The sequence below is a fragment of the Geotrypetes seraphini genome, chromosome 8, assembly GCF_902459505.1.
Source record: "Geotrypetes seraphini chromosome 8, aGeoSer1.1, whole genome shotgun sequence".
In the NCBI taxonomy this organism is placed as follows: domain Eukaryota; kingdom Metazoa; phylum Chordata; class Amphibia; order Gymnophiona; family Dermophiidae; genus Geotrypetes; species Geotrypetes seraphini.
The window spans coordinates 155,925,129-155,951,108 of NC_047091.1; the positions used below are offsets into that span (position 1 = coordinate 155,925,129).

A 25,980-nucleotide genomic window follows, 5' to 3' on the forward strand; every position below is an offset into this window, starting at 1 on the left:
ATGAAGTTGCACAAGCAAATCGGCTGTGCACGCTGATTTTTTACGTAAAACTTATGGCACTATATACAGAATTTGGAGACTATACGGAATAGTGACTAATGAGATTTATTGACACATTTGCATTCAGTACATGACTAGAATACTGACATTTATGCAGGTAATGCTGCCTAAGGTGCGGATGCACTAAACTCACTGTGCCTCTAAAGATCATCGCTAAAGCAGTTGAACCGGTTTAGCGTCGACGTAATTTACTGACTGATGTACACAATGGCTCACCATGCTTTTCTGTGCATTCATTGCAGCCTCCGACTCTACTATACAAATGACCTCATACACTAATTGATGCCCTAATGTCACTTTACGAGACACAGAATGTAGTGCAGCCTTCTAATGACAGGTCTAGAGTTAGACCAGTCACAAAGTGTGTTACCAACAAGTCTGCTATGAAATCAACATATAAAATTTATCATCATACACGGGGAAAGCCATATACTCATGTGTTATAGGCACGTTTTAAGCGCATGTGTTGATGGCGCGTCCTATGCGCACCCATTAAAAGCATAAAGTTAAACGGGGGAAGCATATGAGAGAAGTTTCAGTGGTTCAGTTATGAATGAAAAATGAACAAGAGGAAGAGGAAATGATAGCGATGGAAGGAGGGAGGTACAGCTGCCACGGAGGACTCTAGTACCTGTCCGCCTTCGTGTATGGGTGGCCTTGGAAGAGATGATGTGCGCAATAAAGCACATCTATGACTGATGCTCATGCGTGCCTACGTAACTTTCCTTAGCGTAAATGTACATTTGTGCCTGTATCAAGTGGACTATTCTGCACATGTGTCGAAGTCGCTTTCCAAACGACTGACTGAAGTTGTTGGAATGTTGATCGCCGTTTTAAAATCGGACAAATTATCGGCCCCACAGCGACCCACCCAATTTTAATGACGATTTTAGTGCAGCTGGGCCTGAATCTATATGGCTCCTTAATCAAATAGAGGGGGCTCCTCTCCCTCTTTCTGGTTGGATTGTTAACTGATCCAAAAGAAAGCCAATTTATATACTAAAAAAATTTCTATACCATTTTATTCCAAAACAGTTTACAATAAAATTACATACATAAAATATTGAAACAGGTCAGAACAGATGAAAACAAAAGAAGAAAGATTTAATCCTTGCAATAGGTCAAATGCTCATAGAAATGCATCAACGAATCATTTAAATAACATTGACTGGTTTTGAAAATTTAAATTATATGTACATGAATTCACCTTTAGGGTCCATGGAAGGTTGACAGAATTGACTCTGCTGATTTTGTTTGTACTTAATACAAGCTCTTCCAGGTTTTTAAACCATAGTAAATTACCATCAATTTCAACCACCTGAAGAGAGAGATTTGAAATGAATCGTCAGTCTTGCTGGTGCACTTCATTCATTAGAAAGGACAGCAAATACTAAATGTTTTGTTTTATTTTTTGATATCTTGTACTTGAACTGTTTCTTATATTTTTTCAAAAAACTCAATAAAAAATATTGAACAAAAAAAAAAAAAAAAAAGAAAGGACAGCAAAAGCAACATCGGGCCTGTGGTCAAAGGGACTTCGACTGTATGTTTAAAAGTCACCACTAAGAAAGTCATTTTACACGTGTAGGTATCACATGTTTTTCCACACCTATTTTATAAAATGCCATCAAAAGTGCAAATGTCAACACTGTAACACGGTAAATGATAACAGATAAAGAACATAAAAATAGCCAGACAGGGTCAGACCAATGGTTCATCTAGCCCAGTATCCTGTTTCCATAGTGGCCAATCAAGGTCACAAATACCTTTCTTTGGGGTACAAGGATCTTTCTTTGTGGTTCTTTGATATTGAAGTTTTTCCTTCTGTTGTGCTATTTTTATACACATGTAATCACCCAGTCAAAGAAATCAATCAGATTGAATTTATTATCTTTTCCGTCTTCCTTCTTTTTATATATCCCTGGCATGTAAGTAAATATTTATTTCATAGGTACTATAGTTAGACTGTGAGCCTATTGGGACAGAGAGGGAAATTCAAAGTACCTGATTAGATTCATGGCCTTTCCCAACTATTCCGTAAACACCTGAAAACTTGGCTTTTCACAAAATGTAATGCCCTCTTCCCCCCTGTACTCAACCTCCAACCCTATTATGGTATTCCTTCCTATATTAACCTCTTGTAAACCGTGCCGAGCTCTATAATTACGGAGAGGATGCGGTATATAAACTTAAGGTTTAGTTTAGTTTAGTGTTGTAAACCACTTTGAATCCTTTGGGACATTTAGCGGTGTATAAGATACCACATTAAATTAAGTACCTGGTAGCAGTGGCGTACCTAGCATATGTGACAACCGGGGCCCATCATTTTTTGACAACCCCCCCCATCTATATGAAAAATATGATTTTGAGTAACAATCCACATATTGCACAACAAGAGTGTACCTAGGAAAAGGCAGCATCTTAAACACTGCAGTGAGCACTAGAATACCCACACATACATTGTAAAATTAAACACCCCGATGGCACAATGACAGCAGTGGAAGCCTATCCCCGGCGGCAGCCTATTCCCCAGTGGGTTGCCAGCTGTGCACCCCCTTGGGGCATGTACCTGGGACGGACCGCTCCCCCCACCCCCCATTGGTACGCCACTGCCTGGTAGACACCCTCATATAGTAGTATCATTCCATGCTACCAATCCCAGCAAGCCCTGTGTCCCATGTTCATGCCCCTCCTTTCCTTCTGTGTCCTAAGTTCATGCCCCCCCCCCCCGCCTTCTAGCCTTTGTCCCAAAATCATGCTCCTCCCATGTCCCAACATGCTCCTTCACCCCTTCCTTTCTCCCTTTGTCCCAGATTATGTCAACGGCTTTTGTTGCAGGGACGCACAGGCAGCAATTCACACGCTGCAGAAGGCTGATCTACAAGCCTTCCATTTGACATCAACTCTGATGTTGGAGAGAAGGTTTTTGGGTCAGCTACATGCAGTGTGTGAACCGCTGCCTGTGAGACCCTGGATGAGTCCTGTTGAAGGCAGAAGGAGGTAACTGGAACCCCTCTCCCCTAACCCAGAAAGCTTTCCTCTGACATCGGAGGGAAGTCCTCTGGGTCGGCTTTGGTGGAGGGAGGTGGGTGGGAAGGAGGGATCCCTGGCAGCAGCTTGACAGGAGGGTGGAGGACAGGTAGGAGGGATCCCGACGACAGCTTCGACAAGAGAGTGGAGGGCAGGAAGCAGGGATCTAAGGCAGCGGCTTCGGCGGGTGGGCAGGAAATATCCTTGATAGTGGCCAGTGCTGCGTTCCCCCAACAAACGGCTCAGGTACCCCTAAGGGTACACGTACTGCATGTTGGAAAACACTGGTATAGGAGGTGAGGAACTTCTGTGCATGGAAGAAGAATGGGATTTGGGGGTGATTGTGTCTGATGATCTCTAGGTGGAAAAACAGGTAGAAAAGGTGACAGTCAAAGCCAAGAAGATGCGTGGGTAAATAAGGAGAGGAATGGCCAGTAGGAAAAGGGAGATGTTAATGCCATTGTATAAGTCTCTTGGGAGGCCCTATTTAGAATACAGTGTGCAGTTTTGGAGACCGCACCTTCAAAAAGATATAAATAGGATGGAGTCAATCCAGAGGGCTGCTACAAAATTGATGGGTGGTCTTTGTCATAAATCATATGGAGACAGACTTAGACACCTTAATATGTATAACTCTGGAGAAAGACGGGAGAGAGTGTATATAACAGAGAAGTTTATCTCTGTGGCATTAATATACAGGAGGTGAATCTTTTTCAAATGAAGGAAAACTCCAGAAAGAGAGGGTATAGGATGAAGTTAAGAGGTGATAGACTTAGGAGTAATGTAAGAAAATACTTCTTTACAAAAAGGGTGCTAGATAAGTGGAATAGTCTCCTAATGGAGGTGGTGGAGATGAAGACTGTATCTGAATTTAAGATAGCATGGGAGAGGCTTGTGAGATCTCTTAGGGAGAGGAGGAGATAGCGGATGTCGTGGATGGGCAAACTGGATGGGCCTTTTGGCATTTATCTGCCGACATGTTTTAGTTTCTATACAGACAAACTGTAGACAAACATAGCACACCCTGAAGAAAGCCACAGCATGATGGCTGAAACGCTGGTTTTACTTAGGGTTACTAGACGTCCGGATTTCCCTGAACTTGTCCTCCTTTTGAGGACATGTCCGGGGGTCCGGACGGCTTTTTAAAACTCAGCCACTTTGTTCGGGTTTTGAAAAGCCTCCTCTAAATCACATCGGGCAGGAGGAAATCCGCACATGCATGGATTTTCTCCTGCCCAACGAGAGCAGGCAGCGGGGTGGGGGTGGGGGGGGGGCAGGATCGGGATGTAACAGGGTGGGGATGGGTAGAACTGGGCGGGTCTAGAGGGTCCAGATTTTACTATAGTAAAATATGGCAACCCTAGTTCTACTTACCGAGATGCGGCAAGATCTGGATAACTGCAACAATAATGACTCCAGGCGCAGAAGCCCAAGTGAACAAGTAATCAGGTACTTGAAGTAATTTACATTCCATTAGTGATTTCTATTCCGCCATTACCTTGCGGTTCAAGGCGGATTGCATAAGAGTTGTCATGAAGTTAGAAAATATATAGGCGGATTACATAAGAATTGTCGTGAAATTAGGTAATACATGTTGGGTAATTTGAACATTTTAGATTTGATAAGGAGTAGATAGTATAGTAGGTGGAGCTTGAGATGGATTTCCCTATCTGTCCCAGTGGACTCACCCTCTAACTATGGTACCTGGAGCAATAGAAGGATGGGTGACTTACCCTGAGACACAAGTAGCAGCATTGGGAATCAAACCTGTAATCTCAGGGTGCTGAGGCAATAGCTTTAACCACTTGGCAACATGTCTCCCTTTCTCTCTTTCACTGTCCATCTGTCTTGAGAGATCCAGGCCTCTCTCCCACCCCCTCTGCTGCCACATCTGACATTTCTCCCTCTCTCATTCCCTAGATGATAAGTGGGCATCTTCCTTTAGGTGCCCTGAGGCCATGTGGTAGGTACCTATTTTATAATGGAACCTAGGCACCCAGTTGCTGTTATAGAATACTAGTGTATCTAGGTATTAAGGTAGGGTTACCAGATGTCCAGATTTATCCGGACATGTCCTCTTTTTAGTTCGGGCATCCGGACAGCTTTTCAAAACCCGGCACCTTGTCCGGGTTTTGAAAAACATCCACCTCGGGACCACGTTGCAACATAGTAACATAGTAGATGACGGCAGACTGAATGGTCCATCCAGTCTGCCCAACCTGATTCAATTTAAATTTTTTTCTTCTTAGCTATTTCTGGGCAAGGATCCAAAGCTCTACCCGGTACTGTGCTTGGGTTCCAACTGCCAAAATGTCCGTCAAAACCTACTCCATCCCATCTAAACCTTCCCAGCCATTGAAGCCCTCTCCAGCCCATCCTCCCCCAAACAGCCATATATAGACATAGACCGTGCAAGTCTGCCCAGTACTGGCCTTAGTTCAATATTTAATATTATTTTGTGATTCTAGATCCTCTGTGTTCATCCCACGCTTCTTTGAACTCCGTCACCTTTTCCTCTCCACCACCTCTCTCGGGAGTGCATTCCAGCTATCCACGACCCTCTCCATAAAGTAGAATTTCCTAACATTGCTCTTGAATCTAGCACCCCTCAACCTCAAATTATGTCCTCCGGTGACATCATGGGCATGCATGCGATATCATCATGTTGCATCCATGCGTGTGCAAATACCCTCCCGACGCGGTCCCGAGGTTGAGAACAGGTTGAGGGAGCAGGGCTATGGCAGAACAGGGCATGACTTGGGCATAATGAGGCGAGGTTGGGTAGAACTTGGGGCGGGGCTATGGGTCTGGATTTTACAGGAATAAAATATAGTAACCCTATATTAAGGTGTGTTTGAGCGCCTAAGTGTAGTATCAAACTTTCAGGAAGTCAGTCAATCAAAACTTATCTTTTTGATAAATTTCTCTGAGCCCACTTCTGCCTTAATGTACTTTTAGACCACTTCCAGATAAATTTGACCACTCTTAACACACTAATGTAACCTCGAAAAGCTTCCTGTTATATCGCTGTTTGTATACAGTCTCCTCCTCTGTAAACCGCTTTGAACTGTTTGTGGTATAGCGGTATATAAAAATAAAGTTATTATTATTATTATAGCTGAGTGCCCACTCACCCCTTTATTCACCAGCCGCAGAGATCTGATGTATCGGAAGATGAAACTGCTCCGGGTAAGCTGAGGGGATGTCACTGCCAGTTCTCTCAGCATCTGAGCCTCAGCACTCCAGTTCTCCTCTAGAGCCCAGGGGGAGTAGCTGCTCCTTAGAAGTTCTAGTAAAGATTCTGGGCTTTCCTCTTCGGCTTCGATGTCCTTTTCTTTTGAGCCCGTGATGCTGAGAAGGCGACCCTTCCGCCATTCAAAACGTGATTTATTCTGTAGACAAGTCAATTGCAGCACACCCAGAATGTGAAATAAGAAGAGGCAACTGCTCCAAGGTAATTTCTTTAGAGTAGCTTATTTTGAAGAGTTCTTTTGGATGCAATATTAAAAGTCAACAAGCAAGTTGTAGGTGATATATTTTTTTAACTAATCTAATACAATTATGAGCAACTTTTAAAAATTATGCTCCTTAACAGAACAGTGCAAAATCAAGTGGACTAACACAGTAACCATACTATTGGATTCAGTATAGGAAACGTATTACCAAATATACTTGAATATAAACCGAGATGTTTGAGCCAAAGAATGACCTAAAAATGGGGTCTTGGTTTATATCTGAGTTTACTACCGTAGTTAGAAAAAAATATCCACATTTAAGCCTACCTGGCTGTGGGGAATGGAGTCATGGGTCAAGGGCAGGCCTGACATGCGAGGCAGGTAGCCGACTCCTCATGGCGGCATCTGCAGCAGTCATCCATGCTGTTTGCCGGCCGCTGAGAGGAAGGGGGAGTGAGAAGTCACCGGTGCATCCAGATTGTGACCATCCCGGTCCCACTATACCAGCTGGCAATAATGAAGCCAGACATCACGGGGGCCTTCCCTCTTGCCAAATCACTAAAGGCTCTACTGGTCTCGATCCTCCCCCCCCATGACGTTATTTCCTGATTTTGAGGGGCAGGATCGAGACCGGCAGAGCCTATAGCGATTTGGCAAGAGGGAAGGACCCCATGGCATCTGGCTTTGTTGTTGCCAGCTGGTTTAGCGGGACTGGGTTAGGACCGAAGGCAGGGCTGCTCACAAACTGGATGCGCCGCTGACTCTTCACTCCCCCTCTTCCTGGCAGCTGGCAAACAGCAGGGAGGATCGCTGCGGCCGCTGGTGGGAGGAATCAACTGCCTACCTTGCATGTTGTGCCTGCCCCTGACCCGTGACTCTATTGGATGAAGCAAAGGGTAAAAGGTGATGGGGAGAGATTTTGGATGTAGGTGGAGGGAGAGAGATGAGGTGTTGATGGGAAAAGAGGAGAGGATATGCTGCAGGGCAAGAGAGGAGATACTGGTCAGAAAAAGGGAAAGAGAAGATGCTGGTAGGGGAGAGAGGGAAAAGTTAGCAAAAAGAACTGGAGAAATAGAAGAAGATAGAGATGCAGAAAAATAAATGGAGAAAAACAAAGGAAAAAGTTAAAGTCAGAGAAGGATGTAGGAGAAGAAGTAAAGACAGGAGGGAGAGAAGAGGCAGATAGACTGCAGACACTGGAAAGAAAATTAAGAAAAGCCAGAAGAAAGCAGAAACTGGGAAAAACATGAATAAAATGGCCAGACAACAAAGGTAGAAAAAAATAAATTTCTTTTTAATTTCATGAGCACAAAATGCAGTTTTACTGTAAATTTGCACTGTTTTCGAGTGCTGTTTCTCTTTCTCTGGTGTTGAACTGCATATGGCTTCTTAAGTTTAAGTTTGATTTTTGTCTACATTCATTTACATTTCTGGTTGCTTGTAGTTGTGTTTTCCTATGTAGGGGTCTTGTTGTGAATATGTTAGCTTTGGGATATATGCATCACAGAAATTTATATTATGTTTAGTGACTTATGAGATAGCTGATGGGGAGGGAGGGTGAACAGTCTTTATAGATTGGTTCACCGTGATAACCCAAATTTCTAATCTCAGTTTATATTCGAGTCAACCTTTTTCCCCCTTTTTGGAGGTATAAAAGGATACCCCCTCGGTTTATATTTGAGTATATTTGATAACTTGATTGTTCCTGGGTCTCGCTGCGTCTGTATAAGTAGAACTGACGTTTCAGCCATCATGCTGTGGCTTTCTTCAGGGTATGCTACCAGGTCTGATTGAGAACAGGGCAGTCTGTTGGTCATGAATTTGAATTTTGGCGTGAAAGTTCAATGATCACAAATTTGAAATGTAGCGGGAAAGTTTGTTGGTCACAAATTTGAATTCTGGCAGGGAAATCTGAATTTTGATGGGAATGTCCGTTGGATCCAATTTTAAATTCTGGCGGGGAAGACTATGGTCACATTTTTTGAATTCTGTCAGATAAAAACGGGAGGGTGGAAGCTTTTAAATGGAGGGAGAAGGTGTTTGTCCTCAGCCCCAGTCCTTTTTGCGTTGAATTTATTTTGGATGAGTGGTTGCCATGCTTTGTTTATAGACAGCCCTTTACCTCCATTGAAGTTCAGCGCAAAAAGGGCTGGTGCTGAGCAGTAGCGTACCAAGGGGGGGGGGGCGGTCCACCCCGGGTGCACGCCCTAGGGGGGTGCATAGCGATCCGGAACGTCCTGCCTTACTTGAAAAATACCTGCACCTCAGCGCGGCTGCCGGTGCACCCCCTCCGATGTACTTGCTCTGGAGCAGAGTCGGCAGCCGCACTGAGGTGCAGGAAGGTCCCACGATGAGTACGTCTGCTGGCTCTGCTCTGGAAGAAGTAAGTTATGTTGGAGGAGGTGGACCCGGCAGACGCAGGGAGTTGCGATGACTGCATCTGTCGGGTCCACGGGGCACACCCTCCGATGTAACTTACTTCTTCCGGAGCAGAGCTGGCACACGTACTCATCGCGGGACCTTGCTGCATGAAGGGAGAGAAGGGAGCAGGACTTCTGGTATAGAAGAGTGGTGGAGGGAGAGAAAGGGGGTAGGATGATATGGAAGGGTGGTACTGATGGAATTGGTGTGCAGGGAAAGGGGAGAGAAGCATAAGGGGAAAGGATACTGGATTTAATTTGTTGGAGGGAAAGAAAAGGGGCAGATGCTGATTGAAGAGGGATGGATGGAGAGAGAAAGGGCAGACATTGGATGGTAATGGGGAGGGTAGAGGGGGAGCCTATGCTGGATGGAAGTGCAGATGGGAGAGATAAGGGAGCAAATGCAGGAAGGAAATGGGAGGAGAGAAAGAGGGGAGCAGACGATGAAAGTGGACAGAGAGAAGAGAAGGTACTAGATGGAAAGGAGAGAGAAAGTGGGCACCTGATGGAAGGAGGGGATAAATAAAAGGAGGGCACATGATGTAGGGGGGAATGGATTGAGTTAGGGAAATACTGGAGGGGTGAGGGAAAGAGTTGGTGAGCTGTATGTAGGTAAGACAGTAAAAAAGGAAATTGATGAGAGGGTAGTAAGAACGTAATCTAGATGGATGCAGAAAATAAATTAAAAAGGAAAATGAGGGGAAAAAGGGAAAGGGATTGCAGAGGAGAAGGTGTGGGAGAGGGAAGGAGAGGAGAGAGATACCAGACCAATGGGGGTGAAAGGAGAGATGGAAGGGGGAGGCATACAGTTTCTGGAAGGGGCTTAGAAGGAGAGGAGATGCCATATAGGGGCAGAGAGATGGCAGACAGTGTATAACGTTAGTTTCTTTTTATTGCTCTTTATTGATTCTTGTACATCGCTTAGTAATTTTAATAGGCGATTAATCAAATATATAAATAAACTTGAAACTTGAAGAGAGTAACAAGAAGATGAGGAAAGCAGAAACCAGAGAAGACAAAGGTAGAACAAAAATTTTCTATTTATTTATTGCTTTAGGAGACATGTGTCACTGTTTCTGTGGTGTTGCATTGTATGCAGAGTCCAGCTTCTTGCTGGTTCAATTTAACCTTTGTCTATGTATTTCTATTTTATCCCCCTTTTTACAAAACTGTGGAGCGTTTTTTAGCGCAAGCCATGATGGTAGCAGCTCTGATGTTCAGAATTCTACCACCATGGCTAAAAACCACACTACAGTTTTGTAAAAGGGGGATGGGTTAGTTTGTGATTACATATTCCATACTAGGCGAAGGTGTTTTCTGTGTATTCAAAAGACATGGTTTTCTGTTAGGACTGACTGCAGGATTGATCTGTACTAGTCTGGCTTGTTTAGTTTTACAATGGGTGTATTGATGCACTTCTCACTGCAGTATGTAAGATGCTGCCTTTTCCTAGGTATACTCTTGTGTGACGTTTGGATTGTTACTAAAAATCATGTTTTTCATACAGATGGGGGAGGGGGTGTCAAAAAATGATGGGCCCCGGGTGCCACATATGCTAGGCACGCCACTGGTGCCGAGGACAAACATTCCACCCATTGCTCCACCCCGGCACAGATGATTGGTGACCAGAGGCAAAATAAATGATCTCCTCGTCCATTAGCAGCAGGAAATGCCTTCATAAAATGTTTCCCGATACCGCTGGACAGGAGGGACACTCAACAGGAGATCGCAGCTGCCCACCAGCAATGTGAGAAAAGACCCACATTTAAACCTCAGTGTGGCTGTGTTTGTCATGTTCCAGGCCTGTCTGAGCTCCCTCTACTATAGGCTCTTTTTACTGGACCATGCTAGAATCCAGCCTTAGTGCATTTTAACATGCGACTTTCCTGTGTTCTAAGGACAGATTGTGTAGCATAAATGTTGGCTTTTTATTTTTTTTTTTGTAAAATATTTTTTTATAGACTAGCATAGATCTCAAAGTCCCTCCTTGAGGGCCGCAATCCAGTCGGGTTTTCAGGATTTCCCCAATGAATATGCATGAGATCTATGTGCATGCACTGCTTTCAATGCATATTCATTGGGGAAATTCTGAAAACCCGACTGGATTGCGGCCCTCAAGGAGGGACTTTGAAATCCCTGGTAGAGTATCACAGTATAATACATCCCTCTTAGAAATCATGAATACCTGCTGAGTCTCCATTTAAATATTAACATTAGATATTAACCACTTAAATAATAAGAATTTAATAAAATACCAAATTTTTCTAAAATGCTGTAGACAACAATGTTTTTGCTGCTGCAGTCTCCTCATATTTTCATACTGGACATAAAACATTCCACCAAGCACTCTCTGAGAGCTCAGAGCTATTCTTCCAATCTGCTAGAACATGCTGAAGTACCAGTCCCATGAATGTATTTAGTAATCTAGCTTCATATTTATTTAAGAAAAAAGACTGTGGAATATAAAATAATTATTTCATATGTGAATGGAATATGAAATTTAAAAATAGATTCTATTTCCCCCCTACTGACTGCTAGAATTTATATACAAAGGGACAGTCAAACAACATGTGGCAGGCTGATACTGGGACATTCAGACACATGTTGTATGACTGTCCCTTTGCACACTTCTCCCTCCAAATCCGTGCCTCCCTCCAGCATCTTGAATCTCCCCAAACCTTACCTGGTGGTCTAGCGGTGACACAGGGCAGGAGCGATCTTCCTATGCTCCTGTCCCGTGCAGAGCCATTGTCAAAAATGGCTACTGTGAGTTCCCGCTGTAGTCTCGTGAGACCACGGGAACTCATGGCAGCCATTTTTATGACGGCTCTGCATAGGGCAGGAGCGTGGGAAGATCACTCCTGTCCCGTGTCACCACTAGACCACCAGGTAAGGTCTGGGGAGGTCCGGGACGCAGTGATTCAGTGTTTTAAAACTAGGGGCAAAAAATCACGAATAACCGAATTCGCGGGTACGAAACCCGCGGATTCGGAGGGAGAAGTGTATATAATTGCTGGCTTTTTGAATATTACATTACATTACGTGATTTCTATTCCGCCATTACCTTGTGGTTCAAGGAGGATTACATCCAAACTAAAAACAAGAATTACATTTCAACTTTGAAGTCATAGAATAAACGATGAGATAAAATTTTAAGGGATAATTATGAGTTTTAGATAATGTTTGGTAATTAGAAAAAAAGTTAGAGGTTTATAGAGTGTTGGATGTTGGGTTAAGATTGTTGTGCTGGATAGGTTTAATGTGTTTCTTGAAGGGTATGGTTTTAATTTCTTTCTTGAAGGTTTTGTAATCTGTGGATGGAGATAACAGAGTGGTGAGTTGTTTGTCCAACTTAAGTGCTTTGGAGGCTATTAAGTTGTCATAGAGTTTTTTTTGTTTGACATTTTTGGATGGTGGGTAATAGAATAGTGAATGGGTTTTCAAGTCACACACTAATGTTTACATTAGAATCTAATATTGGTTAAAAAAAAGTTGCAGGCATCATTACTGCCTCCTATTTAGTTGGTGGAAAGTGCACCTAAATTAACTTAGCCAGTTAAATTAGCCAGTTACGTATCGCGCACTAATGTACAGTATTAGCTGGATAATGCTTCTCTGCACAAATGTTCCCTCATGAAAAAAATTGTTAAAAAAATAAATTGCAGTTAGTGCACAGACATGCATTTAACAAGGGGGTGGGAAAGTCTTACTTTGCAGTAAATTACCTATTAACACTTAAGTCAGTTTAATCATTTATGTCCACAGAAGTCAACCGCTATCTCCTGCACTGCGTTATGCCTTTTCTAACTATGAAACAAGAAAACTTACCAAATAGACTGTCCACCTTTATTATGCTAGTGGACTGGGAATTAAGGTTTGAGAGATGGGTAGTACATGAATTTTGGCTCAGGATTATTCATGAAGAACATTGGCTTTTTTAAGAACATTTTAAGTAGGGGATGAGGGGTTGGATGCAGATTGTCAATGGGGGTAGGATGGCTTGGAGTTGTGTGCAATGTGGTGTGAGCAGTGTCAGAGTAAGGGAGCTGTCTCGATAGTGGCATGGCACCCAGTAAGCCCTGGGAGAATGGTACAGAAAATTGAATAAATAAATCCTCATATCTGCCCCCCCCCCACTATCACACGCACGACACTTCCGTTCCCCTGAACCTTTGTAACATTCCTGGTGTGAGCAGTAACCCCCAACCTGCTGTCATGCCTGCGTCATCTCTTCTTCTGACAGTGCGCACAGCAGTGGGGGTGGGGGTGGGGCTGGAAAGGAGAGTGTAGGCGTGGAGAAGAGGGTGGGTGAGTGGGTGCCACCCCCCTGGATGCCTCTCAAACTCGCTACACCACTGGGTGTGGGGGTGTTATCTGCTCAGTGCAGTTATCTGAAACTGAAGAAAGCAGAATATAAGTTTGCATATAATAATAATAATCAGTGGCGTACCAAGGGGGGGCGGGAGGGGCGGTCCGCCCCAGGTGCCAGCCCTGAAGGGGTGCTCCCGGCCTTGCCGTTCAGTCCCCCCACACCCCCGAAGGACCGCTCGCCCCACTGACCTTCCTGCACCACCTGTGAAGCAGCAAGCAGCAGGATCGCGAGGTCAGCTATCCCTGAGCTGCTTGGGCGCTGCTTCCTGCGCCGCGGTCCCGCCCCTCCTCTGACGTCAGAGGAGGGGCGGGAACGCGGCGCAGGAAGCAGCGCAGGGATAGCTGACGTCGCGATCCTGCTGCGGCTGCTTCATAGGTGGTGCAGGAAGGTCAGTGGGGCGAGCGGTCCTTCGGGGGTGGTGGTGGTGGTGGGGACTGAACGGCAAGGCCGGGAGCATAGGTAGTGCTGCTTCATAGGTGGTGCGGGGAGGCCAGGGGGGCGAGCGGTCCTTCGGGGTGGGGCGGGTGGGCAGGCAGGCAGGCAGGCATTCAAGGGGGGGGGGGGGTGACAGGCAGGCAGGCCTTCAAGGGGGGGGACAGACCTTCGGGGGGGGGTGTGCAGACCTTCAAGGGGGAGGGACAGGCCTTCAAGGGGGGACAGGTCTACAAGGGGGGACAGGCCTACAAGGGGGTGGGCAGGCCTACAAGGGGGTGGGACAGGCCTTCAGGGGGGGTGCAGGCCTTCAGGGGGGTGCAGGACTTCGGGGGGGGGGGGCAGGCCTTCAAGGGGGGGACAGGCCTTCAAGGGGGGACAGGCCTTCAAGGGGGGGACAGGCAGGCAGGCCTTCAAGGGGGGGACAGGCCTACAAGGGGGGGGGACAGGCCTACAAGGGGGTGGGACAGGCCTTCAAGGGGGGGGCAGGCCTTCAGGGGGGTGCAGGCCTTCGGGGGGGTGCAGACCTTCAAGGGGGGGGACAGGCCTTCAAGGGGGGGACAGGCAGGCAGGTCTTCAAGGTGGGGGGACAGGCCTACAAGGGGGAGGGACAGGCCTTCAAGGGGGTGGGCAGGCCTACAAGGGGGTGGGACAGGCCTTCAGGGGGGGTGCAGGCCTTCAGGGGGGGGTGCAGGACTTCGGGGGGGGGTGCAGGCCTTCAAGGGGGGGGGACAGGCCTTCAAGGGGGGGACAGGCCTACAAAGGGGGGACAGGCCTACAAGGGGGTGGGACAGGCCTTCAGGGTGGTGCAGGCCTTCGGGGGGGTGCAGACCTTCAAGGGGGGGACAGGCCTTCAAGGGGGGGACAGGCAGGCAGGTCTTCAAGGTGGGGGGACAGGCCTACAAGGGGGAGGGACAGGCCTTCAAGGGGGGGGACAGGCCTACAAGGGGGTGGGACATGCCTTCAAGGGGGGTGCAGGCCTTCAAGGAGGGACAGGCAGACCTTTAAGGGGGGACAGGCCTTTGGGGGGGACCCTGGTTTAGAAGTACACAGAGGGAAGGGGGTGTTCAAAGAGACGTGCATATGCCAAACTTTGGGGGGGGGGATGAAGAAATAATGGGTCTGAAAATAGAGGAGAGGGAGAGAAATGATGGACCTTGGGATTTAGGGAGGGAAGGAACTGAAAGGGAGAGAAATTGGACACAAGGGATGGTGTGGAGGAGGGATAGAGATACTGGATAGGAGGGTAATTGGAAAAAGAAAGGGAGAGATGGTGGACTCTGGGGTGGTGGGGAAGGAGGGAGAGATGCCGGATGAAAGGGTAGTTAAGAAAAGGTGGATCTGTGGAGGGAGATGAAAAAAAGGAAAGATACCAGACTTCCTGGGGAGGGAAGGGAAATGGAAAGGGAGGACAGAGTTGGCAGATGGATGGTTAGCACGCAGAAAGAAGAAAGAAGGAGACCCTGGCAAGCAAGTTATCAGAAGAAAACCAGAGCCTTGGACCAACAAGATTTGAAATATAACCAGACAACAAAAGGTAGAAAAATTAATTTTATTTTCTGTTTTGTGATTATAATATGTCAGATTTGAAATGTATATCCTGACAGAGCTGGTGTTGGACTGCAAACGTGAGCTAGGATTTAACAGAGAGAGGAAAAGTCCTTTTTGTTTCTTTATTTTATTTACACCACAGCGCCAGTGTGGTTAGGAGAAGCCAAAGGGGGTGAAAAAGCTATAAAACCCACCAGGAGTTTTGAAAAAAATCACCCAACTGGGCAGGAAAATCGAATTGAAAAACCACTTCAATAGGCTGAATCGAATCGAAATTTTTTTTTCCTGAATCTGGCAGCATTAGTTTGCGCTACTGTCTTAGACTTTAGGACCTGGGATTGGGGAGAGATGGCATCCTCAGTACTTTATAATGCAAGTGAAACGAGGATTTGGTCAGACTTTTGAAGGGTCTGCAGAAAAAAAATATTGTATAGGCCAGGGACATGAAACAGCAGGAAATGGGAACTTTTCTTCCTTCTATTTTTGTGAATGGAAAGGCTGAGGATGTCAGAGAGTTCAGTTAAAATATGTGCTTTATAAGAAAATATAATAATGTGTTTTATAAAGTTTATAGCATAGCTGGCCTACCCAGTGAGGTGTTTCTAGTGGTGGTGGTGGCAGCGTGTCAATGTGTTGAGAGGAAGAGGTGGTCTGGGAAATTCTGCTGAGCAAACTCCAGGCCCATTTCCACCCCCCAGTTAGTCCACTCCACTCAACTGGTTCACACACTGAGTGGGTCATTGGGTGTTGTGTTGGGATCTCTTCCAGTGGTTTATCAGTATCTCCTTCTGGTCCAAGGAAGGAAACTTTGTTATCCTTAGCATTGACCTACAGAATATGTTTGTAACAGCGCTGCTTGTGTGGCATTAGGCTATGTAGTGATCGAAAGAAAAAAACAGACCTTTGCACATTTTTGCACTATATGGTGGGTGTATGAGGAGATTCACATTTCCTGCACAGCTAAGTCCATGTGAAGTTACCTTGTGCTGTATTTGACATCTAGCAAGGTCTCTGTTTGAAAGGAAAGATCTAAACTTAAAAATGAAGTGGCCAGAAGTTATGGTAAAAGCAGATAGTGTAGCTGGTTTTAAGAAAGATTTGGACAAATTCCTGGAGGAAAAGTCCATAATCTGTTATTAAGACATGGGGGAAGTGTCTGCTTGCCCTGGATCGGTAGCATGGAATGTTGCTACTCTTTGGGTTTTGACCAGGTATTAGTATCCTGGATTGGCTACCATGAGAATGGGCTACTGGGCATGATGGACCATTGGTCTGACCCAGTTAGGCTATTCTTATGTTATGTTCTCATCTGTAGGGTACTTTGTTTTCACTTCTTATTTTAATGTATTTTTTTTCTGGGAACTTATCAGTGTTTTTTATAATGGGAACAAAAATGGAAGAGAATTAATGTGTGTGGGATGAGGGGGTAACTAATTTCTTCAGCTAAATAATTCAATCCACTTCAGACAGACATAGGAGAACTCACACACCATTCACACACCCTCCAACCAAAAACGTCAAAAGGAAAAAAACTGTTCGACAACCTCCTAGCCATTCGAGCTGCAACACTCGACCCCCAACCCTACAACCAATTGACATCGACCACATACTGCAAAACCTTCAAAAAGAAATAAAAACCCTTCTATTCAAAAAACACATAAAACCGAACTAACACAATCAGAACTGATTGTGAGTAACCTGGAAAGGGACTTGGGGGTGATGGTCGACTCATCACTGAAACCATCGGCGCAATGTGCGACAGCCTCAAAGAAAGCAAACAGAATGCTGGGCATCATCAAAAAGGGTATCACAACCCGGACGAAGGAAGTCATCATGCCGCTGTATCGCGCAATGGTGCGCCCGCACCTGGAGTACTGTGTTCAATACTGGTCGCCGTACCTCAAGAAGGACATGGCGGTACTCGAGGGAGTGCAGAGGAGGGCGACTAAGCTGATAAAAGGTATGGAAAATTTTCCATACGCTGACAGGTTAAAAATGCTGGGGCTGTTCTCCCTGGAGAAGAGGAGACTTAGAGGGGACATGATAGAAACCTTCAAAATCCTTAAGGGCATAGAGAGAGTAAATAAGGACAGATTCTTCAAACTGAGGGGAGCCACAAGCACTAGGGGTCACTCAGAGAAATTGAAAGGGGACAGGTTTAGAACAAATGCTAGAAAATTCTTTTTTACGCAGAGGGTGGTGGACACATGGAACGCGCTTCCGGAGGAAGTGATAGGCCAGAACTCTGTACAAGGGGTTCAAGAAGGGTTTGGATAGGTTCCTGGAGGACAAAGGGATAGAGGGGTACAGATAGAACTTGAGGTAGGTTATAAAAGTGGTCAGAAACCACTTCACAGGTCGCGGGAGCGGACCGCTGGGCGAGATGGACCTCGGTCTGACCCAGTGGAGGCAACTTCTTATGTTCTTATGTTCTTATGTCCCAAGCATCACCTGCAACTACTCCATATGTACTTCTGATGTCATGACAATTCAGACATAATTTATGTTATGTTATGTTATGTTATGTTTGGAATATAAGAAAATTTTCACTGCCTGTTTCTATTCTGACCATTTATTCCGTTTCATGGTCATTACAAAAAATATTTTTTTACATGGGGGGGGGGTGTCAAAAAATGATGGGCCCCGGGTGCCACATACCCTAGGTACGCCACTGATAATAATAATTTATTTTCTTGTATACCGCCCTACCATTCCCTACCAGTAGTTCTAGGCGGTTCACAACAGAAAAAATTGAGACATTTCAATTACAAAATACAATCTCGTGCACAATGCATCTAATATAACAAATTAATACAACATAGTTAAAGTATAGTTTCAAACACACAGCTGTTAATACCTCAGTTAAATACAACATTGATTAAAAAAGAAAATTGAATAAAACATAACCTAATGAAAATACCATTATAAACATAACTTAATAAAAATGAACATTCTTGTTTATCAAATAAATGAGTTTTTAACAATTTCCTAAATATAGGGTAAGAATAAGCTTGGACAATCAACGGGCTTATCCAAGAATTCATTTTCCCCGCCTGATATTCTAATGTCCTGTTAAATTAATCAACATGATCAAGACTCAAAGCACAATACAGGTAAGTAGCAGGTTGGTGCTCGATTCCTCTCCTTTCAATGAACTCCCCCAATGGATTACCATCACTCTCCTAATCATGCAATGCACATCTCCATGGAATTCGTTGTCATCTCCTTCCTATCCCCCTCCCATTGCACACTTGTAAAGACTCCAGTGATATTTATTTATTGGGATTTATTAACCGCCTATATCGAGAGATTCACCCAAGGCTTAAGCAGGGGTGTTCAACCTGCGGCCCCATGAAGTATTTTGTGCGGCCCCGGTCGAGGGCGATGCAGTGTTTTCCTCTGCTGCCCCCGGGTGTTTACAGTCTTGCCGGCTCCCTCCTCTGTCTTGCAGCAGCGTTTGCGCGGCCCCAGAAACATTTTTTTCGGCCAATACGGCACAGGGAAGCCAAAAGGTTGGACACCCCTGGCTTACAGCATGTATAATCCAACATAAAACTTACAAATTGGTTAACAGCATAACAGTATCTCTGGTCCCAATCATTCGCCCTCACAGATTCTCATGGCACTGAAAGGTCACTTGGACACACAAAGTCAGAGGTGTGAAAAAAGTACAAGAAATTTATTACGGTATACCGGACTCTAGTACAGTTAATAGCCTGCCTACTAGAGTGTCAGAAACAGGAAATACACAGACTTTTATGCCCTTTTTGCAAACTAATATATGCAAAAACTACAATTTTCATTTGTTACTTCTATAACTTTTCTACAATTATTATTGGTCCTAAGCTCACACTAGCAGGTCACTTATCTAACTCTTACAGTTCTAAATGTTAAATGTACAGAAGAGCAGGGTACATCATGGTTCAAATTCTTATCTATTTAGCTTACAATGTGGTAAGGTAGGGACATACATTTTAGGCAGATGAAGTCAATAGATTGTACACTTTCTTCAGCTATGTAGACCAGAGCAATATTTTAAACAACATTTAACCATTTCATGACCCTACAGCACCACACTTTCCTGTACTGTCAGTTGAGAGGCAGGCTCAGTGACTACCACAAGGAATATCAACAATCCTCCTCCTCTTATTTATCATTTCTATAGCGCTGCCAGACCTACGCACTACGCAGCACTATGCAGTAAACATGTAAGAGGCAATCCCTGCTCACAGAGCTTACAAACTAATCAAAACAAATGGGACAAATAGGGATTAGGGCATTTCTCACAGAGGGAATGATGAAACAGACATTGGTAAGAGTTAGGAGTTAAACCAGTTACCCAGCTTCCAACGCCGCAAGGGAATTCTTTCAAGCACAAGGCTTTCAGCTGGTCTGTGAAGGCTGCAAACACTGTGGCTTGGGTCATGCTGGCCACTCACCCCCCAAGGCAGGGAGAAGCAATATGATACCCTCCCCTTCCCATGCAATGGCTGTATAAGCCTCTTAGAGGTGTGAGGACATTGATTTTCTGCAACAACAGCAGAGTGCCTGAGTGTATTTACTATTGACAGGAGGTTGCACTGTGTCAACGTGCGTTGCTAGGAGACAGATTCTATTTGCTAAATGCTATGAATGAAATTGCTTTTTTTTTTTTAACACAGCTTTATTGTAAACGCAAATGTCATGTACAAGAAAAGAAAACCTTTGAAAGGCTAACAGCAGAAACTTACAAGGTAAGTTGTGAGGCCAATAACGTTTCTCTTTAAAATTAAAACAAACAAAAATCCAGTGCTCAATTATTTCTTCCAGTTTCTCAATCTCCTGTTCCTGGATGCATAGAGAGGTAAAAGAAGCAGAATCTGACCAGGCAATTCTATGACTCACTGTTTCTTCCTCATAGGCTCCATGTCAGTTGAATCAGTTCTGGTTTTACCCCCATTCCATCCAGGGTAGGTCTATTATATTGACCTACCCTGAGAAGCAGTGAGAATTTTCTAAAATTAGATTGCAGTTTTTATTTATTTATTGCTTTCAATGGAAGTAAAACCCAGATGACCCTATCTGTCCTGCTTACTTCCGTTGCTTTCAGTGGAAGTAACACCTGGATGTCTCAGTCTGTCCTTCTTTTTCTGGAGCCATATGGTAACCCTGGGGAGGGGGGGGTGGGGAGAGAAATATTTAGGGAACTATTTACAGCAGTGTCTCAAACTTTTTAGCTCCAGCATACTAAGGGCTCCTTATACAAAGATGCGATAGCACGCGCGCTAGACACTAACGCCAGCATCGAGCAGGCGTTAGTTCTAGCTGCGGTGTGAGTTTAGCACTAAAATGCTGCATGCGCTAAAAACGCTATTGCAGCTTAGTAAAAGGAGCCCTAAATGGAGCAAATGTTTTTCATGGCATATTATAATTGAAAAAAGCTGCTTAGACTTTTTCATTGCCAGCCATGGCAGTATTTGCTGTGATGCTCATAGGAATTCTATGAGCATCGGAATTAATGCCACCATGGCCGGCGATAAAAAAGCCTAATGCGGCTTCATAAAAAGGGGGGGTAAATCTGAGAGTTAGTTATTTAAAGTTTTAAAAACTATGTATGTGTAATTGTGACAATGGGATGCCTGCAGCGCCACTTTCTGTCCAGCTCTCCCCAACGCTCGCACCCTCTCCCTGTCCTCCTGCTCCAGGGTGCTTGAGTATCCCCCAAAACGGACGGGGGCGGGTGATGGAGAAGAGGGAGCCCGGGACACCAGTGTTAAAAGGAGGAGGGGGATAATGAGCCAAGCGCGTGACTCCGTGCGGCGGACCCTCGCTTCCCAGCCCCGCTTCCTCCCTTTCCTTTCCGGCACAGGGTACAACAGAGTCCCGCTACACGCCAGCTGTGCGGGATGGAGCCTGAAAAATGGGGGAAACCGCCACAGGCACAGTTCTACTGTACTGCGCATGCACAAGCACACCACGGATCATGGACCCACAAAGTTTGAAGTGCACATGCGCGCTAAGGGTTTTATTATTATTGATATATATATATATCTTTATTGAAAATTTTCAACGTACAAAACTCAGCAACTTACAATCAGATAAAAGCAGACCAAGTAAAGTTGTCCGTGTGAATCCTTCTCGGAGACTTATAAGATCCAAACCCCACCCAATCCCAAGCCCCCTATTTTTGACTCCTCTGTATTGTATTTATTTCACTTACTTCTATTGTAATGTTCTTTAATGGGTTATAAATGCTTAGGATTGGGATTTTACTTCTCTGGTAGCTGTTTTGTGTTGCTATTTTTTTTGTTTTCTGCTTTTGTTTTGTCTAACTCACTTTTTTATTCATTCATTCTCATAAATATAATGCTGTTATATTATTTCACATTTTGCTTTGTATATTCCAAAGAATGAAAAGGTAGATGTTAAAATACTTGCATTAAAATTAAATGAAATAGAAAAGGTGCTGGATCTGGACCAGCAGGGAAGAGGAGGAAAGGGCGGTTGCATCTTCCAGCTGTTATTCCAGCTGCAGTGAAATAAAGCACTAGGTTCAGAAAGGCAACCTGGCTGGAATTGGCATAAATTCAGCACTGCTAAGAGGAAAGTCCCCAGAGGCTTCGAAATCTCCTGGGCGAGTTCATTGGGTTCAGTAAAATTGTGAACTGTCATGATCTAGAACTCTTTTATCCCTTTAGGTTGTTTTTTTTCTGTTGCTTTTATTTCTACCCCCCCCCCCCCCCCCCCGGGACCGTTGCTGTTCAATATATTAATTAATGACCTGGAAATAGGGATGAAGTGCGAACGAAGTTATAAAATTCATGGACGACACAAAACTCTCCAGTAGGGTCAGAACTATTGAGGAATGCAAGGATCTACAAAGTGACCTGAACAAGCTGGGTGAGTGGGCAAATAGATGGCAGATGAGCTTCAATGTAGAGAAATGTAAAGTCTTGCACATAGGGAAAGGGAACCCCATGTACAGCTATACGATGGGAGGGAGGGTATTGGGGGAAGGCAACCTTGAAAAGGACTTGGGGGTATTGGTGGATACAACGATGAAGCCAGTGGCACAATGTGCAGCGGACTCAAAAAAGGCGAACAAAATGTTGGGTGTTATCAAAAAAGGTATCACTACCAGAACGAGGGAAGTTATCCTGCCGCTGTATCGAGCGATGGTGCGCCCGCATCTGGAGTACTGCATCCAATACTGGTCGCTGCACCTTAGGAAGGATATGGTGATGCTCGAGAGGGTCCAGAGAAGAGCAACAAAAATGATTAAGGGTATGGAAAACCTTGCTTATACTGAAAGGCTGGAGAGGCCGGGGCTCTTTACCCTGGAAAAGCGGAGACTTAGAGGGGACATGATAGAGACCTATAAAATCATGAAAGGTAGAGAGGGACAAATTCTTCAGGCTAGCAGGGACATCAAAAACAAGAGGGCACTCAGAAAAACCGAAAGGAGACAGATTCAAGACGAATGCTCGGAAGTACTTCTTTGCTCAGAGAGTGGTGAACGCCTGGAATGCGCTTCCAGGAGAGGTGATAGGACAAAGTACCATAATGGGTTTCAAAAAGGGCCTGGATGACTTCTTGAAGGAGAAAGGGATTACAGGGTATAGATAGAGGGGTACTATACAAGGTACTTCAGGATTAGGGCATCAACAAGTCAGGTGGAGGGAACTTACAGGTCAAGGACCTGGAGGGCCGCTGCGGGAGTGGACTGCTGGGCGCGATGGACCCCTGGTCTGACCCGGCAGAGGTAATACTTAGGTTCTTAGGTTCTATCCCTTTCCCGTAAACCCCATTGTTTTTGTTTGTCCATTGTCTTGGTAATTTTTATTGTTTATTTTAATATTTTTTATTTTTAACCCACTGTTTTTACTTTTGTCAACTGCTTTGATTTGATTTTTTTGGGGGGGGGTAAAAAATTGCGATACATCAAATAAACTAACGGTAACTGTGTTCTGCAGCATCGATGCTCCTGGACCAGAAACAAGCCAATGAGAGAAATAGATGAGCCTGGGAAATATGAACTTCAAAGATAATCCAGTCTATGTGTTTTTCTGGCACATAAAACTGCATGAAAACTTTTCGAGAGCGAGAAGGAATGCATTTCATTGTTATTTAAAAGCGAAAGAAAGACCCATGAGTTCCACAGATCATGGGAAAACCAAAAGCAAAAGCAGCGGTGGATATGGTGTTCTTGACGCAGGCTTTTATTCAATCAAAAAAAAGTCCACAATTGCATGAAGTGGATTAAGGAGGACCGAACATGGTCCGCGTTTCGGCAAACTGGCAGTTCAGCAGCATATTGTTTCCAAAGCACAGGACTACAGCACTGTACATTTTAACATACAATATAACATACAATAGACAGTCCCTGCTCAGAAGAGCTTACAATCTAATTTAGACAGGGCATTTTAGGGTTGGGGGAGATTATGGTAGAGGAAATGATACAGTGGGTACAGGTACCTGACAGCAGTGAGTGGGAGTTAAGAGTTGAACATAAGAACATAAGAATTTGCCTCCGCTGGGTCAGACCAGAGGTCCATTGCGCCCAGCGGTCCACTCCCGCCGCGGCCCATCAGGTCCATGACCTGTAAAGTGATCTTTTGTCTAGAACCTGTTCTTCCCTAATCCTTTATATCCTTCAAACCCCTTTTCTTTTTTATCTGTACCCTTTCTTTCTCCTTTATCTGTAACCTTCAATCCCCTTATCCTTCAGGAATTTATCCAGTCCCTCTTTGAAACCCCATAATTTAGTCTGACCTATTACACCCTCCAGAAGCGCATTCCAGGTATCCCCCACCCTCTGTGTGAAGAAGAATTTCCTAGCATTGGTTCTAAACCTGTCCCCTTTCAATTTCTCCAGATGTCCTCTTGTTCTTGTAGTTCCCAGTACGCTGAAGAACCTGTCCCTCTCCACCCTCTCTATGCCTTTCATAATCTTGTACGTCTCTATCATGTCTCCTTCTCCAGGGAGAAGAGCCCAAGTTTCTCTAACCTCTCAGCGTATGAAAGATTTTCCATACCCTTTATCATTCGTGTGGCTCTTCTCTGGACCCTCTCAAGTATCGCCATATCCTTCTTAAGGTACGGTGACCAATATTGGACACAGTACTCCAGATGCGGGCGCACCATCGCCCGATACAGCGGCAGGATAACTTCCTTCATTCTGGATGTAATACACTTCTTGATAATACCCAACATTCTGTTTGTTTTCTTAGAGGCCGCTGCGCATTGTGCCGTTGGTTTCATTGTTGTATCCACCAACACTCCCAAATCCTTTTCAAGGTTGCTTTCCCCCAGTACCAACCCCCCCATTGTGTAGCTGAACATTGGTTTCTTTTTCCCTATATGCATGACCTTGCATTTCTCCACATTGAAGTTCATCTGCCATTTATTCGCCCACTCCTCCAGTTTGGTCAGATCCCCTTTGCAGTTGTTCACATTCCCCTACAGTTCGGACCCTGCTACAGAGTTTGGTGTCATTCACAAATTTTATAACTTCACACTTTGATCCTGTTTCCAGGTCATTAATAAATACATTGAACAGCAGCGGCCCAAATACCGACCCCTGCAGGACACCGCTCGTGACCCTTCTCCAGCCTGAGTAGTGGCCCTTCACTGCAACCCACTGCTTCCTGCCTGCCAACCAATGTTTAACCCATCTGTATACATCCCCTTCCACCCCGTGGTTTCACAGTTTCTTAAATAGCCTTTTGGAAGTCAAGATATATGATGTCTTTGGGATCCCCTTTGTCTATATGACTGTTTATCCCTTTGCAGAAGCCATGTTTTCATTAGCCTATTTCTTTCTATGTGCTCACAGATGCTGTCTATTATCAGTATTTCTACCATCTTGCCCGGTCCTGAAGTCAAACTCACCGGTCTGTAGTTTCCCGGGTCACCTCTCGATCCCTTTTTAAAGATAGGTGTGACATTTGCTATTTTCCAGTCTTCCGGGATCATTCCTATTTTCAGGGATAGGTTGGGCCTTTAGCTTGGATTTGAACACTGCCAGGGACGGAGCATGATGTACTGATTCAGGCAGCCTGTTCCAGGCATACGGTGCTACAAGAAAGAAGGGACGGAGTCTGGAGTTGGCAGTGGAAGAGAAGGGTTCAGATAAGAGGGGCTTGCCCGATGAGCGGAGATCACGGGGAGGAGCATAGGGGGAGATAAGTGAGGAGAGATATTGGGGGGCTTCAGAGTGAATGCACTTGTAAGTCAGCAAGAGGAGTTTGAACTGTATTCGGAAATGGATGGGAGCCAATGAAGTGATGTGAGGAGAGGAGTAATGTGAGAATAGCGGCTCTCATGGAATATCAGTCGTGCAGCAGAATTTTGAACGGATTGAAGAGGTGGTTTCAGACTACACTTCCGTCTCCACTTTTGCCTTTATTACTAGCGAAGCATTTCAGTGGACCCCTGAGGAAGGCAAGTTTGCCGAAACGCGAACCGTGTCGGGTCCTCTTTTATCCACTTCATGCAATTGTGGACTTTTTTGATTGAATAAAAACCTGCATCAAAAACACCATCTTCTTTTGCTTTTTTTTTTTTTTTTTGGGGGGGGGGGGGGTTCCATTATTATTTCCCAAATGTAACAACAAACACTACACAAATTGCAGGTGAGGCATTTTATTGAGCCATCACAATACATTTTTGAGAAGAAAGT

At 44.9% G+C, this 25,980-nt stretch overlaps 1 protein-coding gene across 1 annotated transcript in view; it reads right to left on the bottom strand.

Moving 5' to 3' along the window:
• LRRC43 (leucine rich repeat containing 43) overlaps positions 1–19,746 on the bottom strand; it is a 97,127-nt gene extending 77,381 nt beyond the window's left edge. The window contains exons 1-3 of the mRNA XM_033956000.1: positions 19,660–19,746; positions 6,225–6,482; positions 1,268–1,378 (exon numbers count right to left, since the gene is read on the bottom strand). Coding sequence (XP_033811891.1) covers positions 1,268–1,378; positions 6,225–6,482; positions 19,660–19,746 — 456 coding nt within the window. The remainder of the gene's footprint in view (positions 1–1,267; positions 1,379–6,224; positions 6,483–19,659) is intronic.
• Between the last annotated feature and the right edge of the window lie 6,234 nt (positions 19,747–25,980).